We start from the raw sequence: 24566 nt of genomic DNA, 5'->3' as shown, positions 1-24566 counted from the left end.
TACCACTTTAATGATGTTTCTATGGTTACAAGGGAGCTGGGACAAGTGTGTGACACACCTGATGGAGCGTAACAAGGAGGACATGGCAGCCGTCACAGGGATCATCTTCTCCAGCCAGGCAGTCCAGGAGAAAAACAAACTGGTCATCCAGCTCATTGTGAGTTGAGTCTCCATCAAATGAGCCACTTTTAGGCTGGAAGTGTTTCCCCTGATTAGTGTCGGTCATCCCAGATTAGCACTGGCTAATCTGGGAAGATAAAACATGTACAAATGCCTGGGAACGCAGGTCTTAATGCATGTGCTGAATGCATGTGTCATCCCAGATTAGCCTGTGTAGACTGCACAGGCTAATCAGGGATGTAGCTTTTCACCTACACTGGATTATTGTTTTGAATAGACCTGCTTTTAAACAAAAAATTCCATGAAAGCAGAAAGTGTTTTCCCTGATTGGCTGGTTCAGACCACACATGATATTCTGGGATGCATAAGCATTAAGCACTGTTTTCTCATAGAGTGACTCGAATGAGAGTTTGGAATGGTGGAGATTTATTCCCCCAATACGTATTTTGCAGGGGGCATATAGCTATTGGCCCTTATGTCTGTTTGTCTGTATGTTTGTACAAATAATGGCTATAGTTTGAAGTCAGTCACTGAGTGAGTTTATTCCATACGCCTTTGCATATTAGATATGTTGCTGACAAGTTTTCTCACAAGGATTTGATAAGATGCTTTTCTGCCTATAATATGTATGGAAAATATCTGAATATGCATTCATTAAAATATGGATAAATTAAATATAAATACACTTTGCAATAACAGTTATTTGTCTTGCATATGGTATGGATACATTCCTGTATGCTATATCCCTTTTGAGTAGTGGGTAATTTTCATTAAGATGTTACATCATAATTTTTTAAAAATATATGTCAATGAATCATCATAAACATAATTGTTTAACTTTTGTCTATAGATTTGATACTTATGGTTTGCGCTCTGTCTGTCTGTCAGTCTGTCTGTCAGTCTGTCAGTCTGTCTGTCTGTCAGTCTGTTAGTCTGTATGTCTGTCACACTTTTCTTGATCCTGCGATAACTTTAAAAGTTCTTAACATTTTGTCATAAAACTTGCAACATGGATAGATGGCAATATGGACATTATACATGTCATTTCATTTTGTTCCTACGTCAAAAATTGTTGTTGCTATGGCAACCAAAAAAATAAATTCTGAAAATGGTGGAATTTCTGACAATGGTGGAGCCGGTAGGGGACCATATTGCTTGACAATAGCCTTGTTTTCAAATATTTATCATCTGTCAAAATCAAATCATCAATTATGTTGATAGTTTCAAACCGCCATCTTGAAAGTTAAGTCCTTCTTGAGTTGTGGTTTCTGATTGGCTTTCCCAATGTCATTATTTTCATGCTGTTAATGCTCTGGAGGGGATACTTTCTATGAGTTTGAGGACCGCCATTGTTAAAAAATGTCAACAGTCTCTGTTACATTGAAAATGCTAATAATTTATGGATTGTGTGTTACATATAATCAATATAAAGGAGAAGTATTGTTTGTTTTTGATAAGAACATATCAAGTTAAGATGAAATGCGATATTTACCTCTTTTTTTTTACAATTTTTGGTCAAGAAAACAATGGTGACTGTGGAAAAACTGTTAACTGTAACAAACTGCATCATGTCGCTTCCTTGGTGCAAAAAGGCACTATGTGGGTTGAAATAAGAAGGCACATGATACCTTTTTGCACCAATGGGGTGAGGTGGAAATGTTCTATCAAGAGTGTTCACTCAATGTCTATACGTTCTACTAAAAAATAACCCAGGACTCAACAAAAACAAGCCATACATATTGTTTGAATCACCAAGAAGATAAATCTTACAGACGAGCTCACCAGTAATATCATAATACTGGAAAGTGTCCTACCTGATTAGCCTGTGTGGACTGCACAGGCTAATCTTGAACAACACTTAATCTACATGCATTAAACCCCCTACAGGACCAGCTGTGCTGCAAGGAGATCAACCTGACAGACGAGCTCACCAGCATTCTCGGGGAGTTGACCACCCTGAACCGCGCGCAGAACGCCAAGGTGGCCCTGAAGGCACGCCAGGTGCTGATCCAGGCACACCAGCCGCCGTACGAGCTCCGGCACAACCAGATGGAGAACATCTTCCTGTCTGCTGTGGACATGTATGGGCACGACTTCTGTCCTGAGAGTCTCCAGGTATGTGATGGATGGAGTCAAGGTCATTTTAGTAAAAATAGCCTCCAGGTATGGAATAGTTTGGGTCAAGGTCACTGTTACTAAAAATAGCCTGCAGGAATGGGATGGGTGGGGTCAAGATCACTGTTAGTAATTAAGCATATGTCATAAACTATAAAAGGTATCAATTTGAAATGTTGTCAGTAAGGGAAGTGCTGTGCCATGGAATAAAAACTTGCCGCCATATATTCATACTTATCTCTCTTTGTAATCATGAGTTGGAATTGGTGGGAGTGTTGTGTCAAGAAAAAATCTTGCTTCTATAATATACCTTTGGTAGCATTCTTATTTAACTGTACTTCTACTAAAATAAGAAATATATGCTACCTCACATTTTCCTCTCTAAATGTGGATTTGGTATTGAGGTTATTTGGGCAAGACAGTGACAGTTCAAGTTGATTATCCCCACGCTTTTTGAAAAGCATGGGGATATTATGGTTATCTCCGGCGTCTGTCTGTCCGTCCATCCTGGACACTATCTCCTCCTACACTATAAGCACTAGAACCTTGAAACTTACGCACATGGTAGCTATGAGCATATGTGCGACCCTGCACTATTTGGAATTTTGATTTGACCCCTGGGTCAAAAGTTATGGGGGTGGGGCCGGGTCAGAGACTTTTACTCATTGTTTTAGGTTATTTTACTATAATTTCTACATTTCTACACCGATTGTCTTCAAATTGATACTGAACCTCTCTTATGACAATACGGTCAATCTCAACTATGCATGGCCCCATTACCAACCCTGGGGCGCCCCGCCCACATAGGCCATGCCCACCCAAAATTGCCTTTTACTATAATTTCTTCTTTTCTACACCGATTCACTTAAAATTGATACTGAACCTCTTTTATGACAATACGGTCAATCGCAACTATGCATGGCCCCATTACCAATCCTGGGGTGCCCCGCCCACATAGGCCACGCCAACCCAAAATTGCCTTTTACTATAATTTCTTCATTTCTACACAGATTCACTTCTAATTGATACTGAACTTCTCTTATGACAATACGGTCAATCTCAACTATGCAAGGTCCCATTACCAACCCTGGGGCGCCCCTGGGTCAAACATGCGGCGTAGGGATACGCGTCGGCCTCTGCCGCATCATTTCTAGTTCATATTGTATTTAGTTCTTCATTTCTTAATTCCAAAATTGACACAGTTTTGGTTTGCAAGAATTTAGTATGATCCAATTTCATTTTAAATCATTGAGTACTAAGACGTTGCACATTTGATGAACATTTAATAGTTGATTGTTTGGAATACCTGAATTAGATGACCAATCCAGTCATGTATGTAGACTTTGCATGAATGTCCCACTTTTGCATTAGAGTGATATATATTCAACAATTGCAAAACATTTTAAAAAGGAAGTGCATACTGAAAAGTCTTCTGGTTTCTTGTTCACAGAAGCTGTCTTCTGGTTTCTTGTTCACAGAAGCTGTCTTCTGGTTTCTTGTTCACAGAAGCTGTCTTCTGGTTTCTTGTTCACAGAAGTCTTCTGGTTTCTTGTTCACAGAAGCTGTCTTCTGGTTTCTTGTTCACAGATGCTGTCTTCTGGTTTCTTGTTCACAGAAGCTGTCTTCTGGTTTCTTGTTCACAGAAGCTGTCTTCTGGTTTCTTGTTCACAGAAGCTGTCTTCTGGTTTCTTGTTCACAGAAGCTGATTTTCGCAGAGTCTGCCATCTATGACGTTCTACAAGAGTTCTTCTTCCACAACAACGCCTTTGTCAGGGTGGCTGCACTAGAGGTTAGCATTCATTGGGGATATGGAAAATCAATATATGAGACAGGCTCTGGGAAAACAGGGCTTAATGCATGTGTGTAAAATGTTGTACCAGATTAGCATGTGCTGTTTCATTAAGAAGAAAATTTATTTTACGAAAAACTTCCTTTAAAGAATAAAGTGTCATCCCTGATTACCATGTGGGGACTGCACAGGCTAATCTGAGATTACATTTTATGCACATGCATCTGTTTCCAGACAGCAAAGTCTCTTTTGCTAGTATTTTTTATGTTATTTTACTTAAATGCTTACACTATTAATACTATTGGCATTGTTCCTTAAGAAAACTGCTAGATGGAGTATGATGTTTACAAATCAAGTTAGACTTGAGGGAAATTTGAAAACAAAATTAATTATATTTATTGAAGTGCATTTAATTTTACAATGGCAATAAGATGTATGGATATTTGTTGCTTTTGTTGTATAAATAAATTTTATTTTATAGATTTGTTTGTTACAAGTGGCGTAACAATAATGTACTGAAATCAACGAAACCTTTTTCATTCACCGTGTTTTTTCATGTGTCCTTTTGTTCGTCGGTCAAAACAGTTAATTTCTTTTATGGTCTCTGTTTAGAAATCTTTGGCCCTCTCACTATGCATTTCTAACAAATGTTTGTTTCTGCCCAGGTGTATATCCGGCGTGCCTACATCGCCTATGAGTTGAACTGCCTGGTTCACAGAGAGATATGTGGCGGTGTGTGTATTGTGGAGTTCAGATTCACCTTGCCCCGGTCTCACCCCAATAGGTATGACAGTTTATATCCTTAAATGGACATTCCCTTGAGCTTGTAATGAATGAAAACCTTATCTGTGTTTAAACATTTTATGACCTTGAACTTTGATTGATTTTGAAATTGTAATGACTTTGCGCTTGAATAAGATTGTTATACCTTTAGATACATGTCAATGGTTACATTTGAAGCCATTGTATTCCATATACTCATGGTTGTTATAATTTACTTGACCAACCATGTGTGTATGCATTTTTCTGCTCAAGAATCATAAGGGGTATGCATTGATAAGTCGTAAGTACTGACCTACATAGTTAATCCTCATTGAAAAGTTTGACTTGTCTGACATATTATTACTGCAATACGCTTGCGACATTAGTGGGGTCCTGACATTTATTTATAAATGTGTGAGTGGCGGTCTGGAAGAACTGGGCTTAATGCAGCTGCTGAAAGTAGTGCCCAAGTTTAGCCTGTGCAGTCCATCAGGGTAATACTTTCAGCCTGTGCAGTCCAACAGGGTAATACTTTCAGCCTGTGCAGTACATCAGGGTAATACTTTCAGCCTGTGCAGTCCATCAAGGTAATACTTTCAGCTTTTTTGGATAAAAATAAAGAAGACATCTAAACAAAAATCCAGTTTAGGCGGAATGTAGGGGTTATCATTCACAACTGTGACAAGCTATTTTATCTGGTGTCAAGATGATAGTACTGCGTATGGGGTATGGGTAGGGATAACCATTCACAACTGTGACAAGCTGCTATATCCGCTGTCAGGATGATGGTGCTGCGTATGGGCACACGTATCCCTAGCATCCCCAACCTGGACTCTACTGAGAGCAGCATACAGAGCCTGAAGGGAAGCCTGGACGACAGCAGCCACATAGACCAGCTGGATGAACCACCCATAGCCCAGAGGATGGGCATCATGGCCGCCTTCTCATCATTTGATGAGTTCAAGAGGTGGGCGCTTGTATTCATGGTTAACCCTTTCCAAAGCAGTAGCACATTGGAAATGGCTTGATGCAATCAGCATAAAACTAGAACAGCCAGCGAGTAACTAACAGTCTGTTCAGGTTTTCATGCTGTTTGCTGCTCATCAGTGCCATTTGGTTGAAAATGAAGCCTTAAAATTGAATCTAGTAAGACAGGTCTGGAGATGTTATGTTTTAGGAACTTTACAATAATGAAGGAAGTGTTTTGTTTTAGGAACTGTGACACAATCATGGAGGTGTTATGTTTTCACAAACTTTAACACAATCAATGTGGTGATTGTAATGCAGAGAGATAATCCTATAAAATGTATCTTATGGTGAGAATGTTTGAAATTAAATGAATATCACTCTTTCAGGAACTTTGACACGATCATGGAGGTATTTGTAATGGAGAGCTTTCCCAGCTCTCCCGTGGATCTAACCTCAGATCTCACGTTTGAGCCAGGCAAGGAAGACACCATCTCTGTGCAGGTATACGCATATGTTATTTACATAATCCTTTCTCATTTACAATATCTAAATAAGTGCTTGATCTTATTAGCTCCAAGTTATGAATTCTCATATGAGCCTTGCTCTGAGGAAACGGGGCTTAGTTCACATAACCCTGTGCATTCACATAACCCTGTGCATTCACATAACCCTGTGCATTCACATAACCCTGTGCATTCACATAACCCTGTGCATTCACATAACCCTGTGCATTCACATAACCCTGTGCATTCACATAACCCTGTGCATTCACATAACCCTGTGCATTCACATAACCCTGTGCATTCACATAACCCTGTGCATTCACATAACCCTGTGCATTCACATAACCCTGTGCATTCACATAACCCTGTGCACTCACATATCCCTGTGCATTCACATAACCCTGTGCATTCCACACAGGCTAATCATTGACAAAACTTTCCGCTTTCATTGTATTTTTGATGTAAGATAATTCCCTTAGCGAAGATTCAGTTTAGGCTCTAAGTGTTGTCCCTGATAAGCCTGTACAGATTTCACAGGCTAATCTACGACAACACTTTTTATGCCCCTGGTAGGTAAGCATTTAGCAGATGAACTGTCCGTCAGTCCTTCTGTCTGTCTGTCTGTCAGTTTGTGCGTCCATCCGAAAAATTTAACATTGGCCATAAATTTTGCAATATTTAAGATAGCAACTTGATCTTTGGCATGCATGTGTATTATATGGAGCTGCACATTTTGAGTGGTGAAAGGTCAAGATCATCCTTTAAGTTCAGAGGTCAAAATAACAAATTCAAAGCGGCCCAGTAGGGGGCATTGTGTTTCTGACAAACACATCTCTTGTTGCATATGCATTAAGCCCCATTTTCCAAGAACACAGCTTATATGTTATACATTCTTCTTTGTAACAATTGATTCAGAGTCCCATAAGTTTTATTGTATTCAGAGTGTGGCAGAGTCCGCGGTGGAGAATGAGCCAATCCACATCATCAACGTGGCCATCCAGACCACACCCACCATGGACGATGAGACACTGGCAGCACAGTTCCAGGAGTTCTGCATTGAGAAGGTACGTCATAGACATCCATTTAACCTTTCACCACTCAGATATGCATTTTTACCCGTTTTTTTAGTCCCTTAGAAAATCTCATGACATTAAAGACCTTTCGTAATAGATTTAAGTTTTAGAGGCTCCATTTTCAACCATAATTAATAGAAATACTGATGATACAGCAAATATCATAAGACATGAACAGACTGCCAGTTATTGGGATAAAAGTTTTTGGCAACAGTATATTAATTAATTTTATCATCATAAAGCAAAAATGGGCCTTATTGGTAGATCCAGACAATCCTGGACATTAAGGGCCGTCTGGTCAGGAGCTACCATGTCGGCTAATGACACCATGATGGCTAGGGGGACTATAGCAAACAGGATAGCTACCATGTCGGCCAATGACACCATGATGGCTAGGGGGACTATAGCAGACAGGATAGCTACCATGTCGGCCAATGACACCATGATGGCTAGGGGGACTATAGCTAACAGGATAGCTACCATGTCGGCCAATGACACCATGATGGCTAGGGGGACTATAGCAGACAGGATAGCTACCATGTCAGCCAATGACACCATGATGGCTAGGGGGACTATAGCAGACAGGGTAGCTACCATGTCAGCCAATGACACCGTGATGGCTAGGGGGACTATAGCAGACAGGGTAGCTACCATGTCAGCCAATGACACCATGATTGCTAGGGGGACTATAGCAGACAGGGTAGCTACCATGTCTGCCAATGACACCATGATTGCTAGGGGGACTATAGCAGACAGGGTAGCTACCATGTCAGCCAATGACACCATGATGGCTAGGGTGACTATAGCAGACACCATGATGGCTAGGGGGACTATAGCAGACAGGGTATCTACCATGTCAGCCAATGACACCATGATGGCTAGGGGGACTATAGCAGACAGGGTAGCTACCATGTCAGCCAATGACACCATGATGGCTAGGGGGACTATAGCAGACAGGGTAGCTACCATGTCGGCCAATGACACCATGATGGCTAGGGGGACTATAGCAGACAGGGTAGCTACCATGTCGGCCAATGACACCATGATGGCTAGGGGGACCATAGCAGACAGGGTAGCTACCATGTCAGCCAATGACACCATGATGGCTAGGGGGACTATAGCAGACAGGGTAGCTACCATGTCGGCCAATGACACCATGATGGCTAGGGGGGCTATAGCAGACAGGGTAGCTACCATGTCAGCCAATGACACCATGATGGCTAGGGGGACTATAGCAGACAGGGTAGCTACAATGTCGGCCAATGCCACCATGATGGCAAGGGGGGACTATAGCAGACACCATGATGGCTAGGGGGACTATAGCAGACAGGGTAGCTACCATGTCGGCCAATGACACCATGATGACTAGGGGGACTATAGCAGACAGGGTAACTACCATGTCAGCCAATGACACCATGATTGCTAGGGGGACTATAGCAGACAGGGTATCTACCATGTCAGCCAATGACACCATGATGGCTAGGGGACTATAGCAGACACCATGATGGCTAGGGGGACTATAGCAGACAGTGTAGCTACCATGTCGTCCAATGACACCATGATGGCATGGGGGACTATAGCAGACAGGGTAGCTACCATGTCGGCCAATGACACCATGATGGCTAGGGGGACTATAGCAGACAGGGTAGCTTCCATGTCGGCCAATGACACCATGATAGCTAGGGGGACTAAAGCAGACAGGGTAGCTACCATGTCAGCCAATGACACCATGATGGCTAGGGGGACTATAGCAGACAGGGTAGCTACCATGTCGGCCAATGACACAATGATGGCTAGGGGGACTATAGCAGACAGGGTAGCTACCATTTCGGCCAATGACACCATGATGGCTAGGGGGACTATAGCAGACACCATGATGGCTAGGGGGACTATACAGACAGGATAGCTACCATGCCGGCCAATGACACCATGATGGCTAGGGGGACTATAGCAGACAAGGTAGCTACCATGTTAGCCAATGACACCATGATGGCAAGGGGGACTATAGCAGACAGGGTAGCTACCATGTCGGCCAATGACACCATGATGGCTAGGGGGACTATAGCAGACAGGATAGCTACCATGTCGGCCAATGACACCATGATGGCTAGGGGGACTATAGCAGACAGGGTAGCTACCATGTCGGCCAATGACACCATGATGGCTAGGGGGACTATAGCAGACACCATGATGGCTAGTGGGACTATAGCAGACAGGGTAGCTACCATGTCGGCCAATGACACCATGATGGCTAGGGGGACTATAGCAGACAGGGTAGCTACCATGTCAGCCAATGACACCATGATGGCTAGGGGGACTATAGCAGACAGGGTAGCTACCATGTCGGCCAATGACACCATGATGGCAAAAGGGACTATAGCAGACAGGGTAGCTACCATGTCAGCCAATGACACCATGATGGCTAGGGTGACTATAGCAGGCAGGGTATCTACCATGTCGGCCAATGACACCATGATGGCTAGGGGGACTATAGCAGACAGGGTAGCTACCATGTCAGCCAATGACACCATCATGGCTAGGGGGACTATAGCAGACAGGGTAGCTACCATGTCAGCCAATGACATAATGATGGCTAGGGGGACTATAGCAGACAGGGTAGCTACCATGTCAGCCAATGACACCATGATGGCTAGAGGGACTATAGCAGACAGGGTAGCTACCATGTCGGCCAATGACACCATGATGGCTAGGGGGACTATAGCAGACAGGGTAGCTACCATGTCAGCCAATGACACCATGATGGCTAGGGGGACTATAGCAGACAGGGTAGCTACCATGTCGGCCAATGACACCATGATGGCTAGGGGGACTATAGCAGACAGGGTAGCTACCATGTCAGCCAATGACACTGTGATGGCTAGTTTGACTATACCAGACAGGGTAGCTACCATGTCGGCCAATGACACCATGATGGCTAGGGGGACTATAGCAGACACCATGATGGCTAGGGGGACTATAGCAGACAGGGTATCTACCATGTCGGCCAATGACACCATGATGGCCAGGGGGACTATAGCAGACACCATGATGGCTAGGGGGACTATAGCAGACAGTGTAGCTACCATGTCGGCCAATGACTCCATGATGGCTAGGGGGACTATAGCAGACAGGGTAGCTACCATGTCAGCCAATGACACCATGATGGCTAGGGTGACTATAGCAGACACCATGATGGCTAGGGGGACTATAGCAGACAGGGTAGCTACCATGTCGGCCAATGACACCATGATGGCTAGGGGGACTATAGCAGACACCATGATGGCTAGGGGGACTATAGCAGACAGTGTAGCTACCATGTCGGCCAATGACACCATGATGGCTAGGGGGACTATAGCAGACAGGGTAGCTACCATGTCAGCCAATGACACCATGATGGCTAGGGGGACTATAGCAGACAGGGTAGCTACCATGTCAGCCAATGACACCATGATGGCTAGGGGGACTATAGCAGACAGGGTAGCTACCATGTCGGCCAATGACACCATGATGGCTAGGGGGACTATAGCAGACAGGGTAGCTACCATGTCAGCCAATGACATCATGATTGCTAGGGGGACTATAGCAGACAGGGTAGCTACCATGTCAGCCAATGACACCATGATGGCTAAGGGGACTATAGCAGACAGGGAAGATACCATGTCAGCCAATGACACCATGATGGCTAGGGGGACTATAGCAGACAGTGTAGCTACCATGTCGGCCAATGACACCATGATGGCTAGGGGGACTATAGCAGACAGAGTAGCTACCATGTCAGCCAATGACACCATGATGGCTAGGTGGACTATAGCAGACAGGGTAGCTTCCATGTCGGCCAATGACACCATGATGGCTAGGGGGACTATAGCAGACAGGGTAGCTACCATGTCGGCCAATGACACCATGATAGCTATGGGGACTATAGCAGACAGGGTAGCTACCATGTCAGCCAATGACACCATGATGGCTAGGGGGACTATAGCAGACAGGGTAGCTACCATGTCGGACAATGACACCATGATGGCTAGGGGAACTATAGCAGACAGGGTAGCTACCATGTCAGCCAATGACACCATGATGGCTAGGGGGATTATAGCAGACAGGGTAGCTACCATGTCAGCCAATGACACCATGATGGCTAGGGCGACTATAGCAGACAGGGTAGCTACCATGTCGGCCAATGACATAATGATGGCTAGGGGGACTATAGCAGACAGGGTAGCTACCATGTCAGCCAATGACACCATGATGGCTAGGGGGACTATAGCAGACAGGGTAGCTACCATGTCAGCCAATGACACCATGATGGCTCGGTCGACTATAGCAGGCAGGGTAGCTACCATATCGGCAAATGACATAATTATGGCTAGGGGGACTATAGCAGACAGGGTAGCTACCATGTCAGCCAATGACACCATGATGGCTAGGGGGACTATAGCAGACAGGGTAGCTACCATGTCAGCCAATGACATCATGATGGTTAGGGGGACTATAGCAGACACCATGGTGGCTAGGGGGACTATAGCAGACACCATGATGGCTAGGGGGACTATAGCAGACACCATGATGGCTAGGGTGACTATAGCAGACAGAGTAGCTCAAGACCAGACTGCACTTAATGTGTGTGCTGCTCTGAAAATACACTGTCGGCACATTGCATAAGACCTATTTTTGCATGACATGAGTCGTTGTTTTATGGATCGTATTTGGCCGACACGCTATCAAGTCATGTGAGCATTAATTTCTATATTTTGTTATTAAGAGTATTTTTGACTATTTTAATTTAAATTAAGTAATTAATTCTTTCAGAACTATACTATGGCAGAGCGTGGCATACGAAGAATTACGTTTGTTGTTCTTAGAAAGGTAAACATGGGCATTTTTATTAGACGTTGCTGTAAATTCTATGAATATTCAAAGAGAATTGTTTTTGATATGGTTATGTTTTTTATTACTTTACTTAATACTGTGTGTTTCTAATATTGTACATATATCATGATTATATATATTTTTTTAATTTATTTTTTTCAGAAACTGTTACCCAAATATTTCACGTTCAGAGCAAAGTTTGAGGTTAGTTCTTTTATATTTTACATAGTGAGTTGAATAGAATGAAATAACATAGTTTGATGTTGTTATAGGCTTTTTAATATTTAATTTTGAAGGGTATGATTTTTGTGAGCCTCAAGCAGTCTTTGACAAAATATGTTATATTCCCTATGAAAACAACTGTACATATTAAATATTGATACCAGTTTTAGCCAAGAATGGTTATTCTATCTTGTTAAAATTAATTTGATTATTTATTACTTTTGCAGAAATTAACTGAGGTAATAGTTGAATTTTAGTGGGTTAAGAAGATGAATGATTGTATTATGCTACAGATGTTTTAAATATGTTTGAACCCTGTAAGGAAGGGGTAATTTTGGGGCCAAGAAAAACATATGAACAGATTTTTTTGCTAACATTTGAGTATAATTCTGCACAAAAATTGGCATGATCTATTTGTTTTTTTAAACCTTCATTTGAATATTGTCTTTTAATATCTATAATCAATTAGTCATCAATCAATAAACATTTTACCAATGTTTTGTATTATTTTATTAACAATTAATTAATATAATTTGTGTTGCATTTTTTTGTTCTGTTATTCCAAAACATTTGGCCAGTTTCACAAAATGAAAAAAGCAACATTTTCTTGCCGTAGTTCAAGTTGTACCTGCTAGTACCTCACACCCATGTTATCCGTGTATTTGAGAATTATGTCCTGCAACTTACAACACAGATTTTAAAACCTGTAGATCACTTAGTTGAATCTTTATTCATCCCAAAAAAGTAGCTGTACTTGCCCATTATAAAACCCTACCACAGGCCTAACACAACCATTTAATCAGAAGATGTGTATCCACTATAACTGACATTTGTTTCACTGTCAAGGTTAACACAGGGGTGTCAATTTTCCGGATTATTCCAGAAATCCGGATTTGAGCCGGCCAGGGTTGATTTTGAGGTGAATGTAAATCCGATGAGTTTGTTTAAGGCGGGTGGGGGTAGGGACAAAATTCTTTTAGTGCGGGATCATTTCAGAACGAATATTGTTATAGCATCGTCGGCATTCCGGACATTTGCGCTTGGTACCGATTTTATTTATTGATTTCTGATTGGCAAGCGGCTGGCACTGACATGGGCAGTAACTGGCTAAGTAAAGCACTGCAATATCATATTTTAAAACAATATGTTAATCAAATTATATATTGACTGCGTATTTGCTAGGTTACTGGCTACTGGTTTTCATTTTCTGCAGTCAAACGATGTGCATATTTTATTTCATTTGCAAATGATGTATCGCGACATGTTTTCGGACAGTCGTTTTCGGATACGCTGGTTTGTCGATTTTAATTTAATTTCGAAGTTCTTAATATCATTTGTTTAGAATGACAAATACACATGCGGTGTTATGGATGGTTTGGTTTATAATATTTCTTATTGTACTCACCAGAAATTGCACCTAGAAAGACTATTAAAAAAAAGAACAATAAGCTAGGGATCGGGGGGTTGGGCCCTCTCTTCCCTTTATCTTACGGCTTAATTTTCCGGATTTCAAATTTGGGACAATTGACACCCCTGTTAACACCAGTTGTTTTCACTTATGCTTTCCTCTAACAGCTCATACACATTTTAAAAATGTGTCACCTTTCTGCATTACAAAACATGCCAAAGTTTGTCCAACCATATTGTTGCATCCCGGAGCAAGTAACCTGTATTAATACTTAACATCAATAGATAAAAATGAAGACAAAATGTGGTTGACTGAAGCCATGCTCATAAAGCTTGGACTTTAATTTAGCCAAGTCCTGAAATCTAGGACTAAATAGCTATGATGTGACAGTTCAAATGGCCAATCTTAGAAAGCTAGAATGTAATAGTTTTAATGTCCAATCTTTCAAACCTAGGATGTAATAGTTTTAATGTACAATCTTTCAAAGCTATGATGTAATAGTTTTAATGTCCAATCTTTCAAAGCTATTATGTAATAGTTTTAATGTCCAATCTTTCAAAGCTAGGATGTAATAGTTTTAATGTCAAATCTTTCAAAGCTAAGATGTAATAGTTTTAATGTCATAAATACTGACCTGTTATCGTATGCTTATACTTTCCAAGGGGAAATAACTCATCCGGAATTTTAACTGGGAATCCGCCACCTCAATACCGTAATACAGGCCAGGTTAAACATAGTGCAATGCAACCTAGCCAAAAATCGGTAACCAACCCTCAATATTCTTTCCAGATCAACCAGGTGTATACGTGTCTTATACGGCTCTGAATTAAAATATTGTTTTTCACTTGGTTGATTGGGGTTTTGAATAGATAAATTGTGTTATTTATCTTTTTATTTCTCATTCGGATTAATTTGTGTGGATTTAATGGATTTTGTTTCATTTGTAAAAGGTAAGCCATGCTTGTTTTTATCGAACAATGGTTTATTTCTACCATGCTGGGTGTTTTCAGGCGCGAACGACCACGTGCAAAACGTGCTCTTCTAATACATTCCTAGAACGTGCAAAGCATGTTCTTCTAATGTGTTACGAGATCGTGCAAAGCGTGTTCTTCTATTGACAGATTGTTTATCATTTGCCATTGTGTGCAATAATGATTTTAACGTTCCGTATGACAATCTAATTGATCGTCATTTTATTTTTCATCTGTTTTGAATTAAACTTTTGTTTAATTTATGATCTACGGCAGTATTATTATAATTTTCATTATGGTCAAATAATGATTTTATGTGCCGTATGATAATCTGGTCTGTGACCAGTTTATGGTTGAATATGCTTTGCTCTTGTTTTTCATATATTCGACTACATGATGGTCGCAGAAACAAGAGTGGATAAATACCCGGTGACTTCGCAGATCATGGATGATAGTTGCAGTATCAGTCACCGGGTATCGGGCACGATCGCGACCGTACTATGCTAAGTCTCTTAGACAGTCGGTCAACATCAGACCATATGGCGACACCCGTCAGCCGGTCTTTGCCCGATGGCATTGGTCAAGGACATCGACCAATGCCGGACCATTTGGCATCCGCCATACGGTCATTATCCGGTGACAACACTGGTCATGATATGACCGGTACGTCACCGGGGACGTTGATCACGGACCATTGATCGACGTCTGACCGGCCGGTCCGGTCACCGGTCATGTCACCGGTCCGGTCCGGTCATTGATCACCGGTCCGGTCCGGTCACCGGTCATGTCACCGGTCCGGTCATTGATCACCGGTCCGGTCCGGTCACCGGTCATGTCACCGGTCCGGTCACCGGTCATGTGTCCGGTCCGGTCACCGGTCCGGTCATTGATCACCGGTCATGTCACCGGTCCGGTCACCGGGCCGGTCACCGGTCCGGTCCGGTCACCGGTCCGGTCATTGATCACCGGTCCGGTCCGGTCACCGGTCATGTCACCGGTCCGGTCACCGGTCATGTCACCGGTCCGGTCACCGGTCATGTCACCGGTCCGGTCACCGGTCATGTCACCGGTCCGGTCATGTCACCGGTCCGGTCATGTCAACGGTCCGGTCCGGTCACCGGTCCGGTCATTGATCACCGCTCCGGTCACCGGTCAACAGTCATCAGTTAGGCCTGCCACCGATAACACCAGTCACCGGTCAAGAAGAAGAACTCGGTCTTCTTCATTGAATTATTCTCCTATTCTTCGTTGAATACATCGTCTTCATCAAGGATTAGACATCGAACACGCTCTTCTTCGTCGAGCAGTTCTCATCGTCGCGGCTCTCGTAAGCGATCACGTCGTCACTCACGGAGACGTTATTCTAGAAGATCTCGGTCTCATCGCAGCCGATCCACATCTCGGCCGATCCAGATCTCGACATCGCAGGAAATGAGGACGTCGTCAACCTTCACGTAGACATCAGCGGACTGCATTGAGCACCACTGGATAGTTATCGAACATACCTCTCCTTCATTGAGCAGTTCTCGGCGTTGATACGCTCGTAAGCGATCATGTCAATGCTCACGGAGACAATATTGTAGAAGACAATATTTCCAGCGTAGCCGAACAATATTTCGGCATCGAAGTTATATGGATGTCGCCACTTCTCACGTAGGCGTTAATGAACCTACTGGTCATATCGACGTTCTCCATTTTATTCCTTTAGGAATAGCATGTCTCCATTCCACGTGTGATGGTTCTTCTTATGGCATCCACACATGTTGCAGTCACCGAGCCGTAGTTGTATACGAACACTAGTTCGTTTAACATTCAGGCTTCGGGATAAGCTGTTCTTTTCTCCACTACGACTACAAGGACAAGTATGCCTATTCATACTGATAATCTACCGTTGTTTTTCGGGTTAACATTATCAGATGACTTCGTGGATGGTCATTCTTCTGCACCAGATATTTCCATTCTGACGCAGTTATATTATACCGGTCCCGATCACCGGACATCGGTCACCATTCATCGGTCATATCACCGATCACTGATCACCGGTCAGAATAAGTGATGTCTCATCGCCATCGGATTGGATTTTTTGGCATGATCTTCTTTTCCGAGCAGTGCTTGACATTGATAACATACCATATGGATTCCACCATTTTTCGGTCTTTAACTGGTAACGTCACCGGTCATATTATGACTGGTCCGTTCACCGGGCTACAGTTACCGGTCATTGACCGGTCCGGTTCGGTCACCACTTACCAATTACCGGTATTCCACTGTGTTTTCATCGGTCAATTTTTAGTATCACGGGTATCGTCTACATTACATAGTTGTATACCCCTGGCTATGATTGTATTGAATACTATATTTTATGGATTCAACAATCTACATGACTTTTTGTGTTTTTCAATACTGATGTTCTACTGGCGACGGTTACCAAATCATGCTATATCTGTTATTTGTACTTCTATCTCAACCGGCTACATTCAGACTACTGGTCTTGCAGATAGATCGGCTGAAGTGGGCTCGGAGACTAGCATTTAGGTCGAACATTACTATTTGACCTCTATTAATTTATGTTCGAGACCCGAAGGATGAATTGTTTTAACCGCCTTTACCTGTCGGCTACAGACTTTGCAGTCAGTGTCACGGAACAGTTGGGACACATTAATGACGCTAGCAGGATTAGCAAGACGACATTTGTATCGACTTCTGCTTTTCTATTGCTCCTACGGCAGTGCATATTTTCAAGCAATCATATTTCCGTACTTCGCAAATCGATGACTTCGCGACCTGTATTATCCAGGATTTTAAAGGCGCCTGTTATTGGTTCAAGAAGAGGCTATATTCTGTAGATAGGTCATAAACTTATAAGTGTTAAACACTGTCCTATTCTACCAATTTTCAAGTGTGTTTGGAGTGGGAAAGTTCGGCTTGCCGTGGTTTCTTTGCCCACCCATCCTTGACAAATGGTTCCGGTCACCGGTCGGTATTTACCGGTCCGGTCACCGGTCCTTCTGCTGAGACGTCTTTTCTTACGTCCATTTCAGCTTTATTTTTAAGATAATTGTATTAATCTCCGGATTATTTAATGACACAGATTTCCATCTTTTTGTCATTATTTACCACTATTCAGTGGTGTCTAGACTAGAAGATTATCTTGGCAAGAATATAGTTTATTCTACCACAACCTTCCTTACATCTTATACAGATGTGAGCAGATAAGGTTATGGACGATCACATAGAACAACGTATCTTGATTTTCTCAATTATGTGGTATCCTAACGAATATCACCTGCACATCTACATCTTGAAAAGCGAAAATTCTTTTTAGCTGTTTTTCATTTAAAACACATTTTCACGATTCCTTTGTGATGGTTTCAACTATCACACATCGGTCGTGGTTTACTTACAGACACGGAGGTGATCATATTATCACTCCTTGTAACTGGAAATCAGGAACTTATTCGTTCTTTACAAGAACAACAAATTTTCTCTATCGTCTTTCTCATACCAGTTTGTCTCAACGCCCTGTTGGACCTTTTGTCCTGCAGTTCTTTCTTTCGAATTATTTTTCCGTTGGGTTCAATAATGTAATTGCGCATGCGCGGCAGTGAAGTTGCAGACGAGTTGCATGGTGTACATAGTATATCAAAGAATGTTGTTTATCATCAAACGCTAGTTATTAGCGTTATGCGATCGTATATCGCAGTGTATACCGGTATGCTGAACAACGTCAACAATGCAGTTCACAGAAATCGATCCAGCAGGGTGTGCGATTGTTATACATTCGTCCATTGACATAAACTGGAATATCTTGCCTTCTTGGTGAGTTTTTGCAATAACTGAGTTTTTGCCATAATTTCATGAAATATACTTAATGAACCATGGGATTATGGTTCTACGACCTTTTAAGTCTCCTGTACAATTATTTTCAGGAAACTTCTTCACAGGTCAAATATCATATCTCACTGAGACATATTTTTACTGATCCAAACATGTGCCACTTCATGTCTGGCCATCAATAACTTTTAGTTATCTCTACAGAAGAACGTTTTTCTGTTAGAGTTTCAATCCTTGTTACTTGTGCAAGGATAATTCCATCAGAACTGTATAAAGGTTCTATGGAAATTCATTTTTACTGGGTAATTGAGAGCATAGTTATTACCTTAATCACTCTGCTAGATACATAGAGGTTTTTCTCATCTTTTTCTTGATGATAAGAAATTTGTTCTTTTCTTCATCAAAGGATAGAGATTATGCTTTCGTATACCTTGTTTTGTGTAAGTCATCGCAACTCTGTGCTGTCTTACCTATTTTGGAACTGATCCAAACTATGGAACGTCAACACTATGTTTTTCGTTCCTTTACCTTCTTAAGCGGTTTTGACTTGTGTAACATGTTGGGATGCTTAATGAGCTCCCTATGAACCTTTTTCATCAGGCTTATTAACAGTTCCAATATAATTTTAAGACGGTTTTCCTTCTTATTATGGCTTTTACCATACGGAGAAGTGAAATTCATGCTTTTTCTGTTGAATCCGACCAATTCCAGTTGGATCTATTGTCGTTTTCACTTTGTTGTGTCAGCCAGGATTCCTTGCTTAATATCAAGTCCTCTATATGGCTTCTACCTTCAAGTTTCCAAGTTTTCTTAAACTGGTAGTCATGAAGATGAGGATAAACTTCTTTGGGCAATCAGGGCTTTGAAGTTCTATCTCAGCAGTGTTAGTCAGAAGTCCATTCGAGGTTCTCAAAGACACTCTTCATTTCCCCAAAAAAGGGGGGGGGAGATGTGTCTGCGGCTTCTATTTCTCGGGGTTAGACCTCGACTAAGGAAAGTTAATCTTATCCTATCTAAGGATTCATTCCTGTTTAGGATCTGACCGCATGAATTAAGAGCTCTGTCTGTTTTGTGGGCATATATTAATCACACCCCACTTTTTGACGTGCTCTAAGCTGTTTACTGGAGGAATCCGACCACCTTGTCATCTTTTTATCTTCGTTTTCTGAAGTGCCAACAATACAATTTGTATACATTTGGGCTTGTTGTGGTTTCACTAACGGTAGTGTCTTCTTTACGACATAGACATATTACTCTGTCCGAGAAGTCATAATTAATACCGTTTTAACAAAGATTACTTGATATCATTAGCTGATAACCCTGTTTATGGGTTCTACTGTGTTGGGAAAATATATACGAACCTTCCCACCGCAGCTGCAAAATCAGCATACGATAACAGGTCAGTATTTATGACATTAAAACAAATTTTTTAAATAAAATTCATTTTAATTATTAAATACTTACCTGTTATCGGTAAGTCCCACCTCCCACCCCGCTATTCGATTAATATTTTTGTATATATATTGAAAGAATATTGAGGGTTGGTTACCGATTTTTGGCCATGTTGCATTGCACTATGTTTAACCTGGCCTGTATTACGGTATTGAGGTGGCGGATTCCCAGTTAAAATTCCGGATGAGTTATTTCCCCTTGGAAAGTATAAGCATACGATAACAGGTAAGTATTTAATAATTAAAATGAATTTTATTTAAAAAATTTGTTTTAATGTCCAATCTTTCAAAGCTAGGATGTAATAGTTTTAATGTCCAATCTTTCAAAGCTAGGATGTAATAGTTTTAATGTCCAATCTTTCAAAGCTAGGATGTAATAGTTTTAATGTCCAATCTTTCAAAGCTATGATGTAATAGTTTTAATGTCCAATCTTTTAAGCTAGGATGTAATAGTTTTAATGTCCAGTCTTTTAAGCTAGGATGTAATAGTTATATTTGCCAATTTAAGAAAGCTATGATGTAAAAGTTAAGATTGCTAATCATGATGGCCAATATTATAAAGCTAATGTGTTATAATTTAAATGGCCAATGTCATAAAGCTTGGATGTTATAGTTTAAATGACTTATCTCATAAAGCTACAATGTAATAGTGGTAATGACTTAAATCCGGAAATAAGTTATATAAAGGTTTAAAAGCAAATCTCAGAAAGCTAACATGTAATTGTTATGCATTTGAAAGGTAAGACTTGATAAATTGGTTGTTGAACATTTCTTGTAAAATCTTGTATACTGTAAATGCTGTTGGCCTAGTCTGGACAATACAGTCATGGAAATATATCTCATATTCTAGCATAATACTGTTAAATATTTCTATAGAAAAAGAACAATATATATCTCTTTTACCTTTAAAGTTCAAGATATCTCCCACTCTCTGATCGGTGAAGTCAGAGGTAAGTCTCACCATTAGACAGGTTAATTCAGACATAAGTAACTGTCTGATTGGTTAAATCATAGATATCACACATTCTATGACCAGTTAAGTGAGAGATATCTCCCACTTTCTTACGGTTAAGCCTGAGATATCTCTTGCTCAATGACCAGGTAAGTCTGAGATATCTCCCACTATAGGACTAGTTAAGTCTGAGATATCTTCCTCTGTCTGACCAGTCAAGTCTTAGATATGTCCAATTCTTTTATCAGTTAAGTCTGAGATATCTTCGACTATCTGATCAGTTAAGTCTGAGATATCTCCCATTCTCTTACCAGTAAAGTCCTAGATATCTTCCACTCTCTGACCAGTGAAGTCTGAGATATATTCCACTCTCTGACCAATTAAGTCTGAGATATCTTCCACTCTCTTATCAGTTAAGTCTAAAGATATCTTAAACTCTCTGACCAATTAAGTCTGAGATATCTTCCACGCCCTTATCAGTTAAGTCTAAAGATATCTTAAACTCTCTGACCAATTAAGACTATTAATAAATTAATATCTTCCACTGTCCGACCAGTTAAGTGTGAGATATCTTACACTATCTGACCAGTTAAGTCTGAGATATCTTTCACTCTATGACCAGTTAAGTCTGAGATATCTTTAACTTTCTGACCAGTTAAGTCTGAGATATCTTTCACTCTATGACCAGTAAAGTCTGAGATATCTTCCACTTTCTGACCAGTGAAGTGTAATATATCTTCCACTTTCTGACCAGTTAAGACTGAGATATCTTCAACTTTCAGTTTAGTCTGTGGTGTCACCCATTTTATGAAGTCTGAGATCTCTAGCATTCATACACAAGTAGAAGGAAGATATATCACTTATTTTGTGACAATTTAAGACAGAGATATATCCAACTCCATTTCTGATTAAGCCAGAACTATGTCCCACTCTCTGGCCGCTTATAATAGATCAGAGATAATCTCCCATGCTGTGACTTGTTGCAGTTTTACGAGGATCGTATCTACCGCCATCTTGAGCCAGGACTGGCCTTTCAACTCGAGATCAACCGATTGCGCAACTTTGATCTTGAGACAATCCCAACTGCAAACTTCAGGATGCATGTGTACCTGGGGCGGGCAAAGGTGGGTCACTCTTTATTAAGCCTGGTTTTTTAGCGAAATGGGACCAATACATGTGCTAAGAGTGTTGTCCAAGAGTAGCCTGTGCAGTTCTAATCAGGGACGAAACTTTCCCCTAACTGTATTTTTGCTAAGGAACTTCCTTCAAACAATACATACACTCAAAATGGAAAGTGTTGTCCCTGACTAGCCTGTGAAGACTGCACAGGCTAATCTTGGATGATGCTTTACACACATGTTTTTCCAGGACAAGGCTCAATAGATCGTGAAGTTTGAACTATAATTGATGCATCCTCATAGCTTTGTTAAACAAAATAATTTATTAATTGTGTGAAATAATTTATGCCGTTTGTTCATATGTCACTGCGAGGAATCACGTGATCACAAAAGTACATTGTACGCACAAAATGGCGGAAAAAGCTCTCGCTTAATGACGAAAATCAAGGTATTCTCATATTTTATAATATCTAAATTAATGATAACTATGCGCAAAGTACCCGCTTTGTCTCCTTATGTATTCTGGTAATTGTCGTTTTTCTTAGATTTCTGTAGTTTTCTCAAACATTCAGACACAATAAACAATGAAAATTGTACATCGTCTGAACATACTTTGTTTTGACGTGTTTGCTATTCAAGATGACAAACAAACAAATAAATACAACAGTTTTTGCTTTCTAACATGCTTAGAATATTTCGTACAAGGTTTTCCACGTTGTTTAAGCCTTTTTAGATGTGGCAAGAAATTTGGAAAATAGTACATCGTCTGAACATTTTTTGTGTGAGTACATCGTCTGAACGGTTTTGAGTACATCATCTGAACTGCTTATGTTTTTACTTTTAATGAGATGTTTATCATAATAAAATTGTAATAACATCTGTGATCAGCCAAGCGATTTTTCGTCCAAATGACGTACCGTTCTATGATCAGAAAACACAAAATCCTGTGTTATTTTTACATGTTTACATAGTGTTTAATTTTATTTAATTAAATTTGTTTAATTAAATACAAGTCACGCTCGAAAAAGGTTGTTATTTATATATATAAAAGCATGAAAATAATGTAATAGGAGGTATGTCATTTGGACGAAAGATCCTTGGCTTTTCACATATTTTTATTTAAAAAGACCAAATGTAGTTTGCAGTAAAACTAAACTGAACTTAACATTTCTATTTACATACTTGGCGCATGTGACATTTCTTTTTACATACTTAGTGCATGTGAGAACTTATTAAAAATATAATGATCGGCTCGAAACAGTGGCAGCTCTGAGCTTGCGGTGATTTTGCCAAGCTTCAATAATATATGTTGTATAAAATATTAAATGTAAATGTTAGTCTGAATTACATATATGTGGTAATCGATATGTAATTTTTTTGTGAAGATAAAATATTGATTTCATAAAATAAATTGGTATAATTAGATTTCTGTTATATATAGCTATTTTGTTATTTCAGAATGCGCCAAAAGTCAAGTCTATCGCTTCATCGCTTGAAGAGAAAGCGCTTGAAAACATCGCAAACAATACGATTAGTTACACCAAAATGCATTTCGTCAACTGCATGTCACACTGAAGTTTGTCTGCAACAAATTTCACCTCTGCTAACACCCATTAAGTCACCATTTTGTTCACCATTGTATAAAGTATCTCCACCCAAAAAGCGAGCAAATAAAATCATTTCTGCAAGGGCTCTTTTTGAGCAGCAGCCATCTTGTGAAAACTATGCCGTGGCATTCATGACGCTACTGAATCAGATTTTCTTCTAAACATTAACGATGGATCAGTCAAAACGAAAAGCGAACAGTTAAGTGGAATCGATATCGTGTGAATCTCAAAGCTATGAGAATGCTACAACACAAGCAGCCAATTTAACAAGATACATATTCGTAAAATAGTGTCTACTAATGTATCTTAGATATGAAATAGTTGTATATCTACATCTCAAATATTAACTCTTATCAGATTCTACCACCTCCATTTAATACCAATTTTTAGCTCGACTATTATATATAAAATATATATAGTGGAGCTATCCTACTCACCCCGGTGTCGGCGTTAGCGTCTGCGTCTGCGTGCAAATGTTAAAGTTTTCGTACTACCCCAATTATTTTCATTGTCCCTTGACATATTGCTTTCATATTTTGCATACTTGTTTACCAACATGACCCTAACCTATAAACAAGAGCAGACAACTCTATCAAGCATTTTGTCATAATTATGGCCACTTTTCCACTTAGAATATGCAGCAAATGTTAAAGTTTTTGTACTACCCCATTTATTTCCATTGTTCCTTGACATATTGCTTTCATATTTTGCATACTTGTTTACCAACATCACCCCAACCTATAAACAAGAGCAGACAACTCTATCAAGCATTTTGTGATAATTATTGCCCCTTTTATACTTAG

General features: G+C 40.6%; 1 protein-coding gene across 3 annotated transcripts in view; it reads left to right on the top strand.

The window, feature by feature from the left end:
• The window catches only part of LOC127852855 (acetyl-CoA carboxylase-like), a 147776-nt gene that overhangs the window by 80429 nt on the left and 42781 nt on the right, over positions 1–24566 (top strand). For all 3 annotated transcript variants that reach the window (XM_052386865.1, XM_052386864.1, XM_052386863.1), the window contains 10 exons: positions 33–157; positions 2008–2235; positions 3935–4024; positions 4690–4808; positions 5568–5753; positions 6142–6256; positions 7200–7322; positions 12141–12197; positions 12363–12404; positions 22025–22162. In XM_052386865.1, the coding sequence (XP_052242825.1) occupies positions 33–157; positions 2008–2235; positions 3935–4024; positions 4690–4808; positions 5568–5753; positions 6142–6256; positions 7200–7322; positions 12141–12197; positions 12363–12404; positions 22025–22162 (1223 nt within the window). The remainder of the gene's footprint in view (positions 1–32; positions 158–2007; positions 2236–3934; positions 4025–4689; positions 4809–5567; positions 5754–6141; positions 6257–7199; positions 7323–12140; positions 12198–12362; positions 12405–22024; positions 22163–24566) is intronic.

Source organism: Dreissena polymorpha, chromosome 12 (assembly GCF_020536995.1).
Source record: "Dreissena polymorpha isolate Duluth1 chromosome 12, UMN_Dpol_1.0, whole genome shotgun sequence".
NCBI lineage: Eukaryota > Metazoa > Mollusca > Bivalvia > Myida > Dreissenidae > Dreissena > Dreissena polymorpha.
Note: the sequence above shows the minus strand (reverse complement) of the source record. Positions and strands in the feature narration are given on the sequence as shown.